This window comes from Melanostigma gelatinosum (genome assembly GCF_949748355.1).
Source record: "Melanostigma gelatinosum genome assembly, chromosome: 18".
NCBI classification, from domain to species: domain Eukaryota; kingdom Metazoa; phylum Chordata; class Actinopteri; order Perciformes; family Zoarcidae; genus Melanostigma; species Melanostigma gelatinosum.
The window spans coordinates 2,965,574-2,985,319 of record NC_136651.1 but is presented as its reverse complement, the minus strand read 5'-3'; the positions used below and the strand labels follow the sequence as shown (position 1 = coordinate 2,985,319).

The 19,746-nt window shown below is 44.8% G+C and overlaps 1 protein-coding gene across 2 annotated transcripts in view; it reads right to left on the bottom strand.

Moving 5' to 3' along the window:
• Positions 1-3,362: 3,362 nt before the first annotated feature.
• LOC306792817 (tenascin-like) overlaps positions 3,363-19,746 on the bottom strand; it is a 41,609-nt gene continuing 25,225 nt past the window's right edge. Inside the window, exons 5-29 of one of the 2 annotated variants that reach the window (XM_079290151.1) lie at positions 19,178-19,441; positions 18,960-19,075; positions 17,979-18,132; positions 16,774-17,043; positions 16,038-16,223; positions 15,858-15,947; positions 15,404-15,667; positions 14,679-15,080; positions 13,402-13,677; positions 11,829-12,101; positions 11,378-11,650; positions 11,002-11,274; positions 9,975-10,286; positions 8,727-8,999; positions 8,365-8,487; positions 7,474-7,617; positions 7,235-7,354; positions 6,851-6,994; positions 6,630-6,760; positions 5,922-6,054; positions 5,410-5,561; positions 5,234-5,330; positions 4,984-5,145; positions 4,126-4,289; positions 3,363-3,902 (exon numbers count right to left, since the gene is read on the bottom strand). In XM_079290151.1, coding sequence (XP_079146277.1) covers positions 3,792-3,902; positions 4,126-4,289; positions 4,984-5,145; positions 5,234-5,330; positions 5,410-5,561; positions 5,922-6,054; positions 6,630-6,760; positions 6,851-6,994; positions 7,235-7,354; positions 7,474-7,617; positions 8,365-8,487; positions 8,727-8,999; positions 9,975-10,286; positions 11,002-11,274; positions 11,378-11,650; positions 11,829-12,101; positions 13,402-13,677; positions 14,679-15,080; positions 15,404-15,667; positions 15,858-15,947; positions 16,038-16,223; positions 16,774-17,043; positions 17,979-18,132; positions 18,960-19,075; positions 19,178-19,441 — 4,907 coding nt within the window. In that variant the 3' untranslated portion in view covers positions 3,363-3,791. The remainder of the gene's footprint in view (positions 3,903-4,125; positions 4,290-4,983; positions 5,146-5,233; positions 5,331-5,409; positions 5,562-5,921; positions 6,055-6,629; positions 6,761-6,850; positions 6,995-7,234; positions 7,355-7,473; positions 7,618-8,364; positions 8,488-8,726; positions 9,000-9,974; positions 10,287-11,001; positions 11,275-11,377; positions 11,651-11,828; positions 12,102-13,401; positions 13,678-14,678; positions 15,081-15,403; positions 15,668-15,857; positions 15,948-16,037; positions 16,224-16,773; positions 17,044-17,978; positions 18,133-18,959; positions 19,076-19,177; positions 19,442-19,746) is intronic. The other variant, XM_079290152.1, reaches the window with a different exon arrangement.

The following is a 19,746-nucleotide window of genomic DNA, read 5'->3' as shown; positions in this document are numbered from 1 at the left end:
AAAAAGACATTGCGTCACAAACAACTTCTGGATCGATGGATGAACACTCTCTTTACACCCTGTCTGGTGTCAAACAAGTTGAAATTCTTTGGTTTTCTTCCATTTTTCCAAAAAGGTTGAGAGTTATGTGCTCTAACAGGGTTGTTTTAACATGTTAGCAGCATGGCTCCACACCCAAATGACTCAACTATTAGATTGATTGCCATGACATTCCTGATGCTTAGAGGATAACTCCTACTGAATTTTCATTTTATGTTACTTTATACTTTTACTCCACTTTTCCAATATTGTACTTTTTATGGCTTGAATACAATAGGCTTGGCTTGAATACAATATTAAAGTATGTTTCTTTATGCCACGGTTATCTTCAATCTCAGCACACGGAGCATGTGTGTGAGGGTGGAGTGGAAAACAGTGTGTGGAGTGCACTGACAAGGCCGTGAGCAGATGATTTAGATCCATGTTCACATGGTGCCAGGGACTCTGCACCTGAGGGCAGTGCCAATTCAAATATAGCACAAACTCTTGGGAAAAAGTTTTCTTGAAAACATGATTCACGGCAGCCCAGCGTGTTTCTGCGAGGCTGCATGGCGTGACTCATGCAAACAGGGATTTTGTTTTAGGTAACAGACTAACCTTTGCTCAACTGTCACCTTATTTTGGCTCCTTTTTGACCTCCATGAATGTCGAGCGTTGCTTTCAGAACATATTTTACATCCACAACCACTTTTCTGCATGTTGAAAGACAGCAGCCAATCATACACGAATGATAAACATGATAAAGTATAATTTAACTGAATAGAAAGCAGACTGCGTGAAGTTGCATTAGCAGCTTGCAGAGTTGGCTGTGTAAATTTGAGGCAGCTCTTTGTGCAAACAATGATATAACACTGTGCAAACAAGTTGTATCACAATGTGTAGCAACACCATGACAGTTCTGAGAACTGTTGGCTAATTTTGGTTCACATGTATTAAGGCAGGTCCTTGTTGAACTGCAGCCGTACCTGGAAGGTACACATTACCCTGCAGCTGCACAGCAGGTTTCTACGGCGAGTTGTTGGAATGCTGTTAAGCATTCCAACTATTGTCATCCTGTTTCTTTATTCAACTTCTATTTCTTCCCTAGCATACCCTAGCATATATATTCACCCTAGCAGCTAAATGCTAGCATCAGCACGCTAACATGCTGATATTTAGCACGCATAATGTCCATCGTCTTAGATTAGCGTGTTAGCATGCTAACATTTGCAGGTATTTTGTCATAAACCAAATTAAACAAAATAGTTTCCACCTGACCGCCAAAGGTGTTACAATTCACCATCTGGGGACCATGAATGTCTAATTTGTTGTGCAGTTGTCGGGCTATTTCTCTCAAAGAAACACATGTGAGCGTCATGGTCGTGCTCGAGGAAAAAAATCTCGAGGACCACCAACGTGATCAGGATTCATCGTCTGGGCACCGTGACAAAAACAAAATCACAAATATGTGATCGCAGTCCATCCTGTAGATGTTGAGATGTTTCGGTCTGGACCAAACGGCCAATGAGCAGACTCTAGCCATCTCCAGAGACACGCCACCAGAAAGTCCAAAAACAACAGCAATCTAAAATTTCCTTGTTTAGCTTTCTGGAGAATCTGCTTGATCACCAAGACAGCCCATCAAAACTACATATGTTCTCTGAACAGAGGCCGCTATCGGCTCTTATCTGTCCTCCTGGCGACAGGAAGTAATCGAGGGTCATGGGAAATATGGTGCTGCTGATTTTGACAAACACAAGTGCCAGACAATTGCATGATCTAATCTCCTCCTAAACATCGAGGGGTAAGATCTTACGGTTGCTCTTCGGAGATTTATTACAAGGGCACTTGAGTCATGACCTCCGAGGCCTCATTTAAAAACATCTCGGGATGAAAGCTGAGCTCATCAGGTCAAGAGTTATTTCTAAATCCTGAACTTCATACGGAAAAGTCCCAGCTCCGTGCCAGCCGACATCTAGGATCTCCTCATTCCTCACAGTCATATTCTGACTACATGTTCCAACACACGAGACCCTCGACAGCTGAGAGTGTCGGGCTTCTCTCTGAACAGCACGGATATACTCAGAAACGTCCTGCTGCGATATGGACTGAACCAAACATTCAGTCCGGGTCTGATTGACCTCGAGGAAGATCGGATGCAGGGAAGATCGGACACAATGTACCCATTAAAGTGGGCTTCAAAACAAACAGGCTGTACTATAAAAAGAGGACACCGAGGTGGCTGCAGAGCAACACCAACGATCAATGAGGGGGGGGCCGGTCGCCCGCAGGATGTTGTTAGACTGGAAAGAACCAGCACTGCGTGCAGCAGGCAGGAAGTAGAACACGCAGGTCGTTCACATATAATTCAATCATCTCTCACTTAAAGCACTCGTGTTATTTCCAAGAAGTTGGGAAGTCTTCCGACACCAAAGTCTCCCCCGGTTACAGAAGAGGACTTCAGAATCTGGAAGCTAAACAATATGGATTTGAAGTGCAGAGCAAAGATATTGATTTTTTAAAACCTTGTGCCGCTTGCACAAAAAGGCTCCAAAGGGCTGCAGTTGCAAAAAAATAAATAAATAAATAAAGATAACACAGATTTTTGGACTTTGGAAACATGGAATAGATCCGATACATAAATACGAAGCTGCACTAAAGCCAGCGAGTGTCCGTCTAACAGGTTTATCAAAGAACAGTTTCAAACCAAGGCTTGTTTTCATGCATGTTCATGAAAGTCCCCAGACAGCAAAGTCAATATTAAGAGTTTTAAAGTTTCTTGTTTGAGAGTAACTCCTGCTATACAATTGATAAACTGAAATTTTATTTTCTATTTGAACTGGAGAAAGTTTTCTGATATCTAACAAGTAACAAAAGGGTTTCTGGAGAGTTGAACAAACTCAAATTAAGATCACATTTTCACTGTCATACAAATCATAAAAACAACGAACACATTTATGAATTAATTGACATTCATGCCACATTGTTTTGTCTGTATTTCCAAGCTTTAACACAACATAACCTGGACCAAGACAAGCAGCAAAAAGATGATGGATGGATTAACCTATTGAAAAATAATAACACGTTTTTTGTTTTGCTAATTAAATTGAATTTTTTGAAATAAAGCCTTTTTAAGAGGACTGAATGAAATTCTTTCCAAGCCTATAAATAATTCATTTTTTGAAAGCTCTAAAATGTCATCGTAAGTAGCACAACAACCACATCTACATAAAAGTACAGCTTACCGTTTAGCATGGAGTAAACGCTGCCATCTAGTGGCACCAAGGAGGAAATCATATCAACGTCTACTTGCCTTCTTTCGTTTTTAAAGAGTTCACACACACTTTTATCAAACTAATGTTTTTATTTGTATTGAAGGTTACAGAGCATCTTTCTATCAAAATTTAAATATGAATTCAGTGGTGTTAGTGGTCTCCAAATGGTCTCTTGGTTGTGCATTAAATACACGTCATTATATTCATTTTCTCAAATTTGGGACGGCGACACAAAAAATGGTCCGATTCTTTGGCGTAAACGTTACCAGGTTCATTCCACAGTTTGAAGTACATTCAGCGTGATTGTCTTTTGATGTGTGTACTTTACAGAATGATTCGATGATGAGGGAACACGGAAGTTCATGACTGCCGTCGAGGCTCGAGAGAGTGTGTGTGTGTGTGTGTGTGTGTGTGTGTGTGTGTGTGTGTGTGTGTGTGTGTGTGTGTGTGTGTGTGTAGTGGAGATGTGGGCGTAGACGATGACGGGGGTTCGCGAGTCTACGATCGCTTTTTTCTGCCTTCAAAATTTCTGAAGTTGGCCGGCCTAATCTTCATCTCTGCAAATTCAATTGAGTGTTCATGGCCCTTCCAGTGGAACCAGTTGATCCCCTGCAAAAAACACACAATGCAGATCGTGAGACATCCAACACGTCAAGAGTCGTCTTTCCTTAAACGGGACGTCCAACAAATCACAAACGTGTCTTTTTAACACCAAAACAAGACGAGGCGTGAACATTTAAAAGGACGTCAGAAATGTGGGAATGAAATACCGTTCCCTATGCCGAGCGATAAAAGGAATAATCTGAGGCCTGATGACATCAAATGTACGTACCTTACTGTGACTGCTGTCACCGTATTTTCCCATGAGGTTGACACGATGGCAGTTTTTATACCAAAAGGCACCTTTGTACGACAAGGCGCAGTTGGTGACGGCGATGTCGTTGTCGTTGTCGAAGGTGGAGAAGGGTCGACCCTGGTGGTACGTCATCGAGTCGCCTGGTGGAAATGTTTCAGAGCAAAGCTCAGAAAACGCAGCTCATTACTCAATTAAAGACGAATAAGTCGTGTCATGGCGGCGTTTCTTTAAGTGCGTTTAGTATAAAGCTTAAGCCAGGAGACAATTAGCTGAGCTTAGCATAAACGGCTATCCTGTCTCCCTCTAAAAGGAACAAAATCTCCCGACTGAAGCTCAATAACTACACTATCGCCCAGAAAACATGCCTAAAGTTACATCCCCAAAGTCAATCAGGAATAGCTTCTCAAGCAGAAGACTTATATTTCTATTCATGGTCTCCTTTGACAGTTAGGAAGCTAAGGAATATGAATCCATTGTAAGTAAACCTATTTCTACCAACATTTCAGAGTAAATAAAGATGCAACGAAAGAACTCGCAGAGTAAATTGGGTTTCGTCAAATCAACCAGGACTAAAATGTTGAGGATTGTCACTTTAAAGTCTTAATCATTGAGCTTTAGAGGAGCTGGAAGCTCGATTTCCTTACTTTTAGACAGAACCAGGCTAGCTGTTTCCCCTCGTTTCCAGTCTTTATGCTAAGCTAAGCTAACCGGCTGCTAATATTTACAGAGTGGTACCATTTTTCTCATCTAACATTCGGCAAAAAAAGCAAAAAAAAAAAGCAAAAGAGTGTTTGCCCCAAAAAGGTCAGACTGATCCCTTAAAGTAACACCTACCTGCTGTTCCACTATACGCCCCTATGTGGACTTTATAGCGTGTTTTTGGCTCTGCAATCGTGAGCTTGTCGTACTGAGCGTAGGCCGATTGCCCGTTGTCCCTCAAGTCCACTCGCAGCTCATAATGGCCAGAATTCGTGATTTTATGGAGGTTGGAGAGACCTGTAATCATTGAATATGTGTGAGTTGGATAGAGGGGCTGACGTAAGAAAGAGAAAGAGAGGCGAAGGTGAATAATGAGAGCTCTTACCCAACCAGAACTCATCGTTCATGTTACCGAAGCCAGCGGTGTAGTTCCTCCAATTCCTGAAGAATACCAAGTTTCCATTCTGGCGTCTGAGGAAAACCTGAAGAGCACAGAGCGTCAACGACAGCTCCGCAATAATTATAACAGGTTTCCGGATTCCAGAAGGTTGATCCACTCACCATCCATCCTCCGCCATCAGTGGTCATGTCGCAGTAAACCTGGATGGGCTGGCTCTCCTCTCCTCCCACGTAGACGGTGTACAGACCAGAAGCCGTCTCTCCGTTCAGTAAGATCTGAGCACAGTCCTTAGGGCGTCCGTACAGCTGTCCAACTAGAAGCACATATTAAAAAGACATCAGCTCAGAGACCTCAGCTGCTTTATCGAGACGTACACGGCATCGTGTGTGAGTGGAAAGAAAAGTAAAGAAAGGAAAAACAAAAAGGCTTTTCCATCGCTAGCAGCTCAGACAGAATGAAAAGTAAGCACAGGTGCAGTATCACGTTAAAGGAAAGGAATTTACGTTGGAGGAAGTCAAATATTTCTATCGAGCATCTGGAAAAATCACCAGCTTTCACTGCTACGGAAAAAAACAAAAAGTACCGGCAAGTTAACGCTGCTTTTCTAGGTGCACACACACACAAATAAATAAAAAACTAAAATGTGTGTTCTTGCATGCGTTTTCATCCTTACTAGTAGTGAAGACGGTGGTCACGTGACGACTCCTCTGGGCTCCAGCGATGGCCTGCAGTCTCACGCTGTACTCCGTGGAGCCGGTCAGCTGAGCCACGCTGTAGGAGGACGCTGTCGGGCTGAGCACCACTTCCTGAATCCACGAACGCGCAAACGTAACGAGACAACAAGAGATTTACAAAGAGCAGAAGCACACTGGAGGTCGAACCACAACATGTGCACGTTTGGCCTGACTGCTCATCTGTTTTTTAAACCGACCGGTTCATTTTCACTTCACTTTGGGATGAAAAACTACTTCTCAGCGGTAAATATTGTATTTTTTACCATGATAATATTTATGTAACAAATTTACAGTTTGTGCCCAAAAAGTGTTGCATTCATGGGCTACGGGGGGGGGGGGGAATCTAACTTAGAACACAAAATACACGTGAACACCGTAAAAAAAAAAAAAGATTTATTTGAGTGTCTTGCATTCAAAAGCAGGTTTCAGATGTCTGACTTTTCTTGAATGCACCAAAAAAGAAAGTTTTTATTTGATAAGTGATTCCTTGACGGACAACGACTGCCAAGAAGTTATGTAAATCCATAACAGGATGGCATGCCTTTGGAAAATTGTCGTCAGTAAGCATCAATTTATGCAGTCTGTGTTTTTTTAAGGTATAAACAAGAAAGAAAGCAGCGATTGGACTCATGCGGGGATGTACGCACCCTGATTGAACCATCAGCTGTGGAGAAGGTGAGCGTGTAACCAGTCACAGCAACCTGCGGAGGTTTCCATGTGAGAGTCCCACTGTCAGTTTGAATGTTTACAGCCGTCAGATCACGAGGAGGATCCACATCTGAAAAACACAACAACACACTGTAGATTCATCATTAATCTCAAGACACAAGAATCAAGTTTCAGGGCTTCTCTCTCTCTCCGAGCCTACCGGTGGTGAATTCAGTCACGGCAGAGTCGCTCTTCTGAGCTTCCTTCATAGCATGTACTCCAACTGTGTAGTGGGTTCCTGGAAGCAAGGAGCCCATCTCAAACTCCACCGTGTTCCCAGAAACATGCTCCACCATCTGGGACACTGTAAGGCAGGACACACCCACCAATCAATTAACCAAACGTCACATCAGCAAAGCAAAATGTGTCAATCACACACACTTTGACACACGCTGAAAGAAAAAGTGTTTCACTTGTGTTCTGTACAAACTTATTCCGGGTTTACTTTCTCCATTCAAGTCCGTTCAAAATCGACCAGGATTGAAATCTTAAGGAGTGCACCTTTAAGGGCTAATGCAGATAGATGTAAAGAAATAGAACACACCTGTATCAGTGGTGTAAGTAATGACGTAGCCATCAACAGTGGCCACAGACGGCTGCCACACCAACAGGGCTGAGCTGTCGGTGACGTTAGCTGCAGTCAGACCCTGAGGTCTGTCCAAAGCTGGAGGACACGCAAACAAGTCAGTTTACTAGAACAAGTCAGGGTTCCGAGTAGTAGTAGTCTGACACAGACGTGTTGTATAATAGAAGAGGAAGAAGATGAAGATGAAGAAAGCCAACCTGTGTTTACAGTGTCGGTGCTGGGGTCACTTTCCTCAAGACCCTTCACAGCACTCACAGTCACTCTGTACATTTTTCCGGGGGTCATGTCGGGCAGCAAAGCCTCAAACACGTCTCCGTCCGTGGTCATGATCAGTGGGCTTCCTGTGGAGGAGAACAGAGTCAAATATGGATCCTGCACTAAAAAACACATGTTGTACATTAAAAATGATCGAAGAATCAGAATTCGATTTAATGATTTATCTGCAAGTGCACTCCATAACCAACTCTTGTATCGTTTCTATTTTTAGTTGTATATACACAGTATATCTCTTATTTTAATTTCTCAATTTACAGCACATGTACTTATTTCTGTCCTCGTGATGCTGTAACAACCACATTTTCCAAATTCCCCCGCTGGGGATCAATAAAGTATTATACATTTGATCATCAACCAAAATACTGGACAAATGAACTATTCTTTGCTTTTCAGCGCACTATTTTATAGTTCTTATTATTCTACATATGTTTAATGTTACATATCTTTTTGGTTTAATTCTCCGTCTGTCTGAAGCACTTTGTAAACTCGTTTTGATAAATGCATTCAAATAAATGATTATTAAAATCAATAGGAGGTGGATACGCATGCTTCTACTAAATTCCACGGCAATCTGTCCAATAGTTAAAACGTCATCCTCATTGTGGCGCCAGAGGGAAATTCAGATGATCAACAAAGTCAACAGGATTCATCCTCTGGGGATCATGAATGTCGACACAAAACGTCACTGAAATCCAGCAAATAGTTGTTGATTAAACAAAAACATATTTATCAAATTCAACTCCAGCTGAACTGTGTCAGCGAATTAAAACGTGGAAATAAAGCAGCAGTCACCTGACGGCTTGACCTCCTACCTCCTTCAAAGGGCACGTAGGTGATGCGGTAGTTATCCACCGGAGAGCGAGGCACGGACCAGTGCACCACAGCCGAGGACTCCGTCACTTCAGAGAAGCTGAGTCCTCTTGGAGTGCTCAGGCCTAGTCAAGTATCGGTGGATATGCACAGGACAAAAAACAGGTGAGTTAAAGTGAAGAACATGTGTCCAATAACATCGCAAGGAAAGAAGACGCTGGGACGATCCATGAGAGTCAGACATGGAGTGACGCCTGCACCAGAGGGATGAAGGTGATTAGTGGGACTTCAGTTCTCATCTCTCCCAAAAGCTTAGTTGTTAGTTTTAAACTGCACACTTTGCCGTGTTGTTTGTTACATGTACCTGTCTGAGCGACCCCAGTAATGGGTTGGGAGCGTTGGTCCAGTGTGACGCCATAGAGCTCGATTTCATACTCGGTGCCGCTCATGAGTCCAGTTAACACCTTGGTTCGGTCGACGCCGCGGACGCTGTGCTCTTGAGGGTGAGCTAATCTTTTGCCGTCTCTTATTTTGATCACGTATCGGTCGAACAAGTCTTCGTCAGCCGTCCACGACAGACGGAAACCGTCGGCCGTGATGTCCGAGACAAAGAGATGCTCCACCTCCAGCTCAGCCTCTGGTTAGACAAGGAAAACACAACGTTGCAGTGGGATCTGGTGCTTTTGTTCTCCCAGCAATATTCATCAACTTCAAGTATGGAAGAAGTCAGGAAACGAGCAAGAAGGTTTTTCCAGGCGGCAGCCGCCTCCACATCCGCCATGCTCCGGCGTCCGTTAGTGTAAATCAGTTAAAAAGCCCACGGCACACGGGCAGCAAAGGTTGTGGGCGGATTAAAAAGTCAAGATGCTTTTTGTGAATGTTTATTTACGTCTGTCAACCGGGGTCACATTCCTTAAAAGGCTCTAAGGGCTCTGTTGGGACGGATTTCGTCAAACGCCGGTTGAGACGAGGGCCCCATGCGTCTTCCAGGCATTCAGTGCATTCAAAGACAACGAAACAAATGAGATTAGAAGTTAAATCAACCGACATGTCATGCTCAGAGCGTCTTGTTGATTTATCAGTGTTTTCCAGCGTCTGATCATTTCCTTTTTTTTCTTTAAACCCGATTGATGAAACCATCATGGAGAAGAAGAAAAGGTAGCAGCTTGGTGAAAGTAACTTTAAAGTCCAATCAGAAATCTGAAGGAAAACACGTTTTAAAATATGAACACAAACTAAATTGCCTGCTCATATTTTGGGAGGTACAGAAGAAAGAGACGGGAGCGTCGCGCCTCGTCCTCCCGGTGACGAAGCAAAACGCTTAAAAGTGAAGAAAAGTGAGATGGTTGTGGAGAAGAGTCGTGTTATGAATCGGAGTTCGGGTTCGGTCACGCAACCGAGCTGCAGCCTCACCATCCAAACATGGCGGTGAGCAAACTTCGTTGGATGACATCTTTTATTTTAAACGATCAAACAAAAAGCATGAATTTCAAAGCTATTCATAGAGCAGCCAGGGTGTGATGGTGAAACTTCAGTTTATCGATCGCGTATTTACAGTAGTGGACAGTTTGTTAGTAAGAGGAGGGGCCTTGCGGTGCACTGCGAGTGGTACCTGTCACAGCCACTGTAGTCAGAGGCCGAGAGAGAAGCCCCGACTCTGACACCCCGGTCAGCCTGACCTCATAGCCTATGCCGGTGATGAGGCCCCAGATGTCCAGGTGACTTTGGTTTCCTGGCACAGTGAACTCCTGAGGCTCCAGCAGCCAGCCAGAGTCAGTCACCACTATGTGGAAACGGCTGAAGCCGCCACTAGAGGGGGCTAATTCCTCCGGCTGCTGCTGCTGCGGCTTCACCTCCCACCACACACGGAAGCCGTGGGGGGTTATGTTGGAAATGGCCAAGTTTTCCACTTTAGGCAAAGGAGCTGAAGAGGAGTGGGTTTGATTTTTTTTTTTTCGTGTGGGAGGAGGAACAAGATTCCGTCAGGAGGATAATGTGTGCAAAGATTGCAAAAGCATGTCATAAAATCTGTTCCTCCTGTGAGGGTCATCAGGAGGCAAACCGACGGGAACATCTGATCTGAATATCCCCGACATGTAAAGGCCAAAACACATAAAAGGGCAAATTGTGTTTGTAAAGTTTTGTAAACTTAAGACTGAAGAAAATGGATGCAACCTCTCTTTCATAAAACCAAAGCAAGAACGAGGATGTTACGAATCTCCAGATTTGAAGACAGAAACATCTTGTAGAAAAGTGACTTTTGAAGTCAACGCGGGCATCTACTGGTTAGTGGAACTGCATCTTACCACAATTTCGGCTTTAGATGTTAGCCCGAATCATCACTATTCATTATATGTGGGGTTTATAAATCAAATGATCTCATGCAAAGGCTACCAGATTAAAATATGTGCTCATGATGCATGGCAAATTTGCTCTTATAGCAACTTATAACGACATTCATTATCTGCAGGTCTAAAGCTTGAAATGCATGAAGAGGTATTCTGGTGTGTTAAGCTGATAGCAGGAGACACATTTCCCCAAAAGCTACTTTAGTCCTTTCAAGGTTTTGATGCAAAACCATTTTTTTACAGACAACTACAAGAGACGCGAGTTTGAGACATGAGTAAAATACGTAGTACCTGTGACGGCGTGGGCTAACACAGAGGGAGTGTGGCGCCCATGAGAGATACCGTACAGTTCAATGTCAAAGCCTGTGGCGTCCATCAGGTTAGAGACGGTACAGTTACGGGCTTCGCCGGGCAGCCTGAACTCCAGCGTATCAGACTGCTGCTCGGGGTCACTGACCCGGACAACAAAGCCATCAAAGTGGCCCGACACAGCGCTCCAGGACAAGCTGAGGATATGTGGGGTCACAGATGAAGCAGCTATGGGCCCCAACTGTGGGACATCCTCTGAACAGAAACAAGAACACGGCCTTTCAGTTACGCTGTGCTGGTTGAATCACAATGTGGTTGCAGTGCCAAAAAGATTTAAAAAATGCATGTAATGCGATACCTGTTGTAGCTACATCAAACAGGGGCTGCGTGCTCTGGCCCCCGGCGCTGGCGTACAGCTTTATGTTGTAGCTCGTGCGCGCTTTGAGGCCGGCCATGACCGCGGAGCGCGCGTCTCCTGGCAGAGCGCGCCCCATCGCCTGCGAGGGCGAAGCAGACTCTCTGACTTCTACGATAAAGATATCAAACGCCTTCTCTCCTGTCCGCCACGACAGAGAGAATCTGTCTGAGGTAACGTTAGAGACAACTAGCCTGGACAAATCAGGCTCTTCAGCTACAAGGGGAGGGGAGGGGGGGGGGGGGGGGAGAGAAACATGTAAAATGTGTTGATTTATGGACATAGAAAGCTTGTATTTGTCTCTATGTATACAGGCCCGAGCCGGCTCTACAGTGCAGATAACACATCTGATAATAGGTGATCCTATTCTTTGTAATACACAGAATCAAAATACCTGTTGATGCAACAACACTGACAGCACTGGTTCGGGATCCCTTGTACGTCCCGTAGACGTAGGCTACATAGTCAGTGCTGGGCCTGAGCCCCGTTACGTCGTGGGACTTTACACCGCGGGATACGTTATATTCCTTTTGCTCCGTCAGCCAATCGGAATCAATTATCTCCAGGATAAAACCATCAAATTCTCCTTCAGTGCCGTTCCAGGAGATTGAAAAGCTCTCTGACGTTAAGTTTGAGATATATAGTTTGCCAACAACTGGTTGATTCACTAGAGAGAGAAATCATCGTTAGAGTTTCATTAAAAGGCAATTTGCAGAACACATTCTAAAAGAGGCGATAAACTACTGGTAGCTCATTGGTTCGATTTATCACATTAAGATGTGTTACAGGACATTCACCACCACCCACTTGCAATTCCTGATAGTCTGAGTAGCTTAAAAGATTAAATACATGCATATGTTTTTGCAAAAAGTTGAACTTGGCAGCTTGGCTTTTTTCAACAAATGATGCCTCTTTAAATAAAAAAGGAGATAAAAGGTGAAAGAAGCTGAAGAATACCGGCCTGCAGGTGTTTATATTAATGTGAAAATGCGGCAAAGGAAGAAATATAATCGTATAAAATATCTCTTTCATGCATGTTGAGGGAGATCTGATCATGCAGTTGATCTGAGATCAATTCTGTTGCACCAGAGTGATTCAAAGCAGAGGACAGCTCCAAAGAAACTTACAAAAACATATTTTCTACATGCGATGACAGTCAGTTGCTTGCAAAACATGCAGCAGATAAATGAGGAATCGTCCAGATGTAAAACAAGGTGGCGTCACCGTAAACCTCACATCACATTATCAGCTGTTTACCTTGATAACGACAAGAAGGTTTAATCATTTGCCACCTAGCAGTTAAAAAGGAAATGAGGACATTTACTGCGAATCAGAATCGACAAACTGATCTCAGACGAGCTAACGGAGCTCAACCGTCACGCAAAACAATCAAAACGTGTGAGCGCATCCACGAGCCAATGATCACTCAGGGTTAATCAATTATTCTCTGAATGAGTGTTGATGGGATGAAATGGTCACGCTGTCGTGAAAGTAGGTGAAAGTTATTGGTTTTTTGCTTTTGCAATCATTGCAGCACATCAGCGTCAAACCTCAACCACGATGCAGGGGCCGGTAGAGGGGGAGGGGCTTCATGCACTTCGGTAACTGGGATGGAGGGAGCGGTTCGGGGGTAATGGTGAACATTTGAGGGGCGTTTGCTTTGTTCAGTGATGCGGCACGAGTCCTCATCACCCCGCCCTCTCTCAGCTGGACAGAAACAGTGGCCGGAGGGTAAAGAACGGCTCACGGCACGTCGGTGAAGTTGGACAGCGACGACAGAACAGAAATGAGGTTATTGCAGCGTGGACGCTCCACTGTGAGTGGGGACAGCAGAGGTTTTCAGTGTCTGTGTGTGCTTCACAGACACCGACTGAAATGGAAGGTTATGAATCAAAAAGGGAAAGAAAGTTAAAGAGTTAAGAGGCCAAAGAAAAACAAAACGCTGCAACGCCGCGAGTTGCAGGTACCTGTGGTGGCTTCAGTGTACACGGGTTCGAGGAAGGAGCCCTGATACATCCCAAACAGCCCAACCAGGTAGCTGGTGTTGGGATTCAGCCCGGAGATGCCCAGGCTGAACGCGTCCGCGGACAGACTGAGGTTCTGGCTCTCTTTGAAATTCTCCAGGTTCGTTACCTCAATGACAAAGCTGTCAAATTCCCCCCCGGTGGGGCTCCAGGACGCAGTGAAGCCGTCCCATGTAATGTCAGAGGTGGTGAGGTTCACCACCATGGGCTTCAGCTCCTCTGGTAGATAGACAGATCAGAGTGGGGGGGGGGGTCAACTGAATGGAAAGATGGACTGTAAAAATGACTCTCGCATAACTTTTCACAATATTCGTCTCACAATAAGTGCGACTGAGAAGTTGGGCCACAGTGAGAGACAAATTAATCTCAGAATTCAGGATTAAAGACGAACTGTTCTGAAAAACAGAAAAATGTCAAAACTTTTTTCTCAAAATAATATGACTTAAACATCTGGAGAGGTAGGCTTGGGTGCTAATGTGAATAAAAGCAGGTTAATGAATGAATTTGTCACCAGATCTGTTGATGACTGAAAAACAAACCTGTGAGAAGAAACTGGATTAAAATAAGAACATATTGTAAAGTTCAACTAATATAAGTGTCCTGGACAACCTTCTCTCATCTCTTATCATCCCAGTTATTTCCAGGACCGCAGACTTTATCATCAAGCAACAGCTCGGGCATTAATGGCGCTAGATGCAGCGCCATTAATGTTTGAAGCCTCTTGAGTAGTCCACCAGAGTGGAAGTACACAGTCCTCTTCCAATAGACGGTGAAGCCATGCACAGCCATTTTCATTGCTGCTGTTCTAAAGAAGTTCCGAGTCACTTTTTATTTGTCATGCGAGTGACACGCGTTGTACTTTAGCTGGAGGATGATTCATTCTAAAATGGAGACGATGAATGATGCAGATGGAATGAGCTTTCAGGGAGCAAAATGGTTGCATTGAAAAGCCCAAGTGCAGGAGGAAATCGGGACGGACGGCGTCTGAACTGTAGATTTCTTCTTGTATTTGAATTTTAGGAAGCAACATTCTGCTGCGGGATGAGGTCAAATGAGTTTCGTCTGTTAGGTTTGCCTTCATTCTGTCATGCATGATGGAAGCTATGATCTCAATGAGTAAAACACCAGCATGCAAATCATACCGCTAAGCAACTATTCGTCCTCTATGCAAAACGAAAACGGGACAAAGTGTCCCTGTAAACTAAAAGACGAGCTTATACCTGTGACTGCAACAGCTTCAAGTAGCGCAGATCTTTGGCTACTGGTAATTCCATAAAGTTTTATTTGATACTCTGTCGATGCATTCAGGCCCTGGATTCTAGAGCCAGTGGCATCTCCAGGAAGTCGGGCCTCTCTCGCATCCCATAATCGCCGAGCGTCTTTATATTCTACTGTCAAACTATCACAGACGCCGTGAGCCTTTAGTTTCCACGTGAGGTCAAATCCATCAGGCGTGATGCCCGAGACTGTCAGCTCCCCGAGCTCGTCCTCAGGCTCCGTCCCGACTGAGAACAGGGACTCGGAGGGGTCTAAAAACACGAAGCTAATGACATCGTCCTCCGAGCCTGCGGCGGTCGTGAGCTCACGGTCGTCTGAGTCAGTTAAATAAAATGTGAAAGAGGCTACAAGAAAAAACAAAAAGGCACAAATCAAGAAAGCATCATTCAGGTGTAAGTGCATCTCATTTTCTTGGTGTTCGTTGGAAGCAAAGTCTTCAAATCGGTGGTGTTCATCCATTTATAATACACCAACACTGGAACACTGGTGGACTTAAAAAACACTAAAATCCAAACAATTGAACAGAAAAGGGTCGTTTTCATTCATCTAAAGCTCTGACGAAATTCTGACAGCATATTTTGCACAATAAATCCGTTTTTATCCTCCTTTGCGAGACACGTGTTGTAATTTCCGAGATTATTTTGTGGTGAAATAGTTCCCTACCCACCTGTGGATGCAGATAAAGTGACAGGCGTGCTGCTCTTGAAGCCCCTCTCCGCAGCCAGAGTGAGGGTGTAGCTCACTCCGGGGGTCAGGTCGGACAAGACGTAGCTAGTCGCTGTGGGCGGGACCTCCACCTCCCCGACCTGTCCATCCCGGGAGGCGTACACCAGCCGGTAGGCGCCAACCTTGGCCCGAGGTTTCCGCCACCTCAAAGTGAGGGAAGTCGCTGTGGACTCGACTTCTTCCAAATCTCTGGGAGGATCGATATCTGACAAAGAAGGGATCAACATTAAGTGTGTAAAATTGGCTCACTTCTGTTGCATGCTCAACACAAATCATAAATCACTTCCACCCCCACAGTCACTTTTATGTTGTCACCCAATTTGTATCAACAAACATGTCCGCCTGTGTGTTTATGAAGGGGTGTGAGGGACGGCTGTTTGGACAGCGTCTCTCACCAGTTGCGGCATTTGTAGTAGCAGGGAGGCTCTCTCTCTCGCTCTTCACCGCAGTCACACCGATCCCATACTCTGTCCCCGGGTTTAGCCCTGCAGCACAGCGGGATAGAGGGAAAGTACCACGTGGTATGACTGACGCACGTCATGTGTTCTTGCACTTAATACATGTTTGAGCCTCACCAGTGATGGTAGCTTTCGTGGTGTCCCCTGGTCCTCGTGGGAACAGCTCCTCACCGTGAGTCGCTCCGGAGATGGGACTGTATTTCACCAGATAGCTGCCAACATCCGCTTGACTGTTGGTCCACTCCAGAGCGATGCTGTCGTCCGTCTGGGACACAGCCAGCAGGTCCACGGGGGCGTCCAGGGCTAACGGAGGAGTACGCAAACAGATGTGTGCATGTCAATCAATCAAACTTTAGTTGTGGAGCACCTTTCATACCAATGAGTGCAGTTCAAAAGGGCTTCACAGATGACAGGCAAGCCAAAAATAAGACAAGTGTGGACCGAGAGAACAACAGATAAAGCAAAAGAATCGAATAAGAACAATTTGAGATACACCAAAGTATCCCAAAATATATATGAATACTGTGAAATGTATCCATACTAGTATGTTCTGCAATACAGCACGGGTTCACTGGTTTTCATCGTGTTTACATGGAGTTAAAGCACAAGGCTGGTGCTTCATATATTTTTTTATATTGTCAACAAGTCCCAAAAAGACCAAAAATCCCTTTGGTTCCTACCGAAGTGGTAAATCTCTAGTCATTTTGTTGAAAAAGATCAGTAGTTTACTAAAACAGCTGGTCACGTAGTTTTTTAAATCAAATGCCACTCAAAAAGGAGGAAATGGGCATTTGTTGGGGACTATTTTCAGCGGCAGATTAATTGAAAATATCAGTAAGCCGTCACCAGCTACCTGTAGTGAATGTGGCGATGGCCGGGTCACTGGTGAACCCTCCGCTGCTGGAGACGAGCGACACCTTGTACTCGGTGTCTGGCCTCAGACCGTCGATGCTGTGCTGCTTGTCCGGGGGGGAAATCTCCACTCTGGTTTCATCCGAGGGGTCGGAGCTGGGCCCGTAAAACATGGCGAGTCTGTCCGTGGGAGACGCCGGCTGAGACCAGCTGACCAGAGCAGAGGAGTCCGTCACGTCCTTCACCTCCACCTGCCGGGGGCCGTCGATCTCTACGGGTGGGAGGCAGAAATGACTTTCTTCAGCAGAGAAAAGTCTGCAAAGTTGTTCTCAACTATAAAAGAATATTGTTATTCTGCCTGTGGAGGAATGATTTATCTTCCAATAGCGACATTCACAAATCAAATCAAGACAAAGTCTCAGTCAGCATTGGTGTGAGAACAAACATCAACACTCCTGCTATGCTTTTTTTACCCTTTATGCATAAAAACAGCTCCTATAAAGCTGAACTTGGCTCTCTCATAATACAAAGCAATAACTTGGATCAACAAGGAAAAAGGCTACAATGAAATATAATGTGGTTCCCTTTCAAAGGGAACAAAGGGTACAAAGGGGTAAGAAAGGTTTAACTTTACGTCATCATTCATCCCTGGAAACCACGTTTAGTTTCAACCTACACAAATAAATGACATCAGCGATGACGTATTTTCCATGAGCAATGAAACTAGTTCGGCCTGGCGTGCCATATCGATTGCATTAGCAACTGGAGGCGTGCCAACGGCGTAATGTATGGAGTAGCGCTGCAATAGAAGCTTCAGCAAGCCGAGAGCAAGATTTAGTGAAAGTGAAAAAAACAAAAACCTATGATGTGGTCATGCTCGGGTGAGACTCATCGTGTCTGGGTCATTACTCTTCTCCGTTGGATGGAACTATGGAGAGCCAGCGGGGATTTCCGGTTATCGCTCTTCTTTTCATTATGGAATTTCACTTTGACATTAATGTATTTTTTTTTTTTAACTCACTGCTCAACTGAAGTGAAGGTTTTTTTTGTGTCCTCCGAAACTGCTAATCGCTGCCTGGCAGAGCAGGAAAATGACATAATCGTAGCATCTCAACTTTTCTTAGACATAAGCTGGATCATTTCACCGCTTCAGTCTATTTCATCCAAAGTGGTGAGAAAATGTTTGTTTACAACCGTGAGACTCACTGGTCGTGACTTTTTTGGATGTTGGGGGACCTCTGGTGTTGTTGTTGACGATGCTAACGGAGACTTCGTACTCCTGTCCCGGTCCAAGGCCCGACTGGAGAAACTGGTTTTGAGAAGGTGGAAGTTTGCTCACCACTTTTCCATTTTCTTCTTTCTGCAAGGACAGAAAAGACGAATGTAAAATATCCCGTTGAGGACGTGCACACAAGAGACCAGAACACATCCAGCTGGTCCGTATTTAGATTTCTGGCGTTTGATAGAGAAACACAGTTCAACATTTTTAGGCTTACTTTCTTTCTTGTTAGCTTAGCTTAGCATAAAGACTGGAAACAAGTGGAAACAGCTGGCCGAGCTCTGTTCAAAGATATAAAGGAATTATCCCACCTTTACCTCTAAAGCTGTGTCTTGTTATGCTTTCATTCATACAGAGCCAGGCTAGCTGTTTCCACCCGTTTCAAGTCTTCATGCTAAGCTAAGCTAACTGGCTGCTGCTTCATATTTAGTGTACAGACATGAGAGTGGTATCAATATTCTCGTAAAACTCTCAGCGTTTATGTCTGCATGACGCAGCAGCTGTCACAGGAAATGTGTAAGAGGACAGAGGACCGCCGTGAAGTAAACTACATCACACGGCTCGTCATCAATATGAACTCGGAGGTCAGGAAAGGACATGCATGTTTAAAAAAATGGATGAAAACTCTGCAGCATAATTTAAAAAGGCCTCCGACTTATCAGCTGGCACAGGAATATCTTTCCAAAGCATTGCTGCCTCGGATTTACCCGCAGTGACGTCCAGAACTCGCCCTCACTGACGGGTTTTCATTCCACATGTCAAAGCAATTTGAAATGGTTAGCACTGAAATAAATCCACGTTTCGCTGAGACCTCCAATAAGCTGGTACAGATTTATCACCTCTCACTTTTTCCCCAGTCGCTTAATAAAAAACCCGGGCGAGCCTTCAAAAGAGACGGGCAGACTGACCGTGTTACGGAAATAGATCTCCCAGCCATCAAAGTGGATGTCCAGCTGGTCCCACATCACCTCCACTGAGGTCTCTCTCACTGATTTGAATATTAGACCCTCTGGCTTTGGAAGCTCTGGAGAGTCGGAAACAGAAATAATCATTGTCAGCTGAGAACACATCAACTTATTCTTCTATATTTATTCACATTAAACCAGCATGTGGACGACCGACGTACCCGTGGCCACCCTCGCGCCGATAGGGACGCTCTTCTTGTTGCTCAGAACAGCGTAGACATTGATCAGGTACTCGATGCCGGGTTCGAGCTCTCTGACGGTGGCCGCCGTTTTGTCTCCTGTCACAGCGAACTGCAGTTGAAGACCACCAGGGCTGGTGGGCACGTACGTCACGAGGTACTCCGTCACCAGCATCTCGTTGTCCCAGGACAGGTCCACCGTGTCAGCGGTGACCTCGCCAACAGTCAGGTCCTTTGCAGGAGACACTGGAGGGGGGGGGGGGAAGCAAAGGAGTGTTTCCTCGTTACCTCAATCACCACACAGAGCTTATGCAAACTCCAGAGCCACATCTGGCTGTGGTGTAAAGAACTGCCAAAACAATTGGGAACAAAGTGCTGACAAGGGCAATACACGACCCGACAAACCTTTTATATTCACTGAAATAGATTCTCTCAAGAGGAGTGGATTTTGAGAATAAGAGGACATTACATCACTCTGGATTTGATTTTACGGTACAACTAGTTAACACATGGAAAGTTTCAGAATTTGTGAACTGCCAGATTGTTTAATT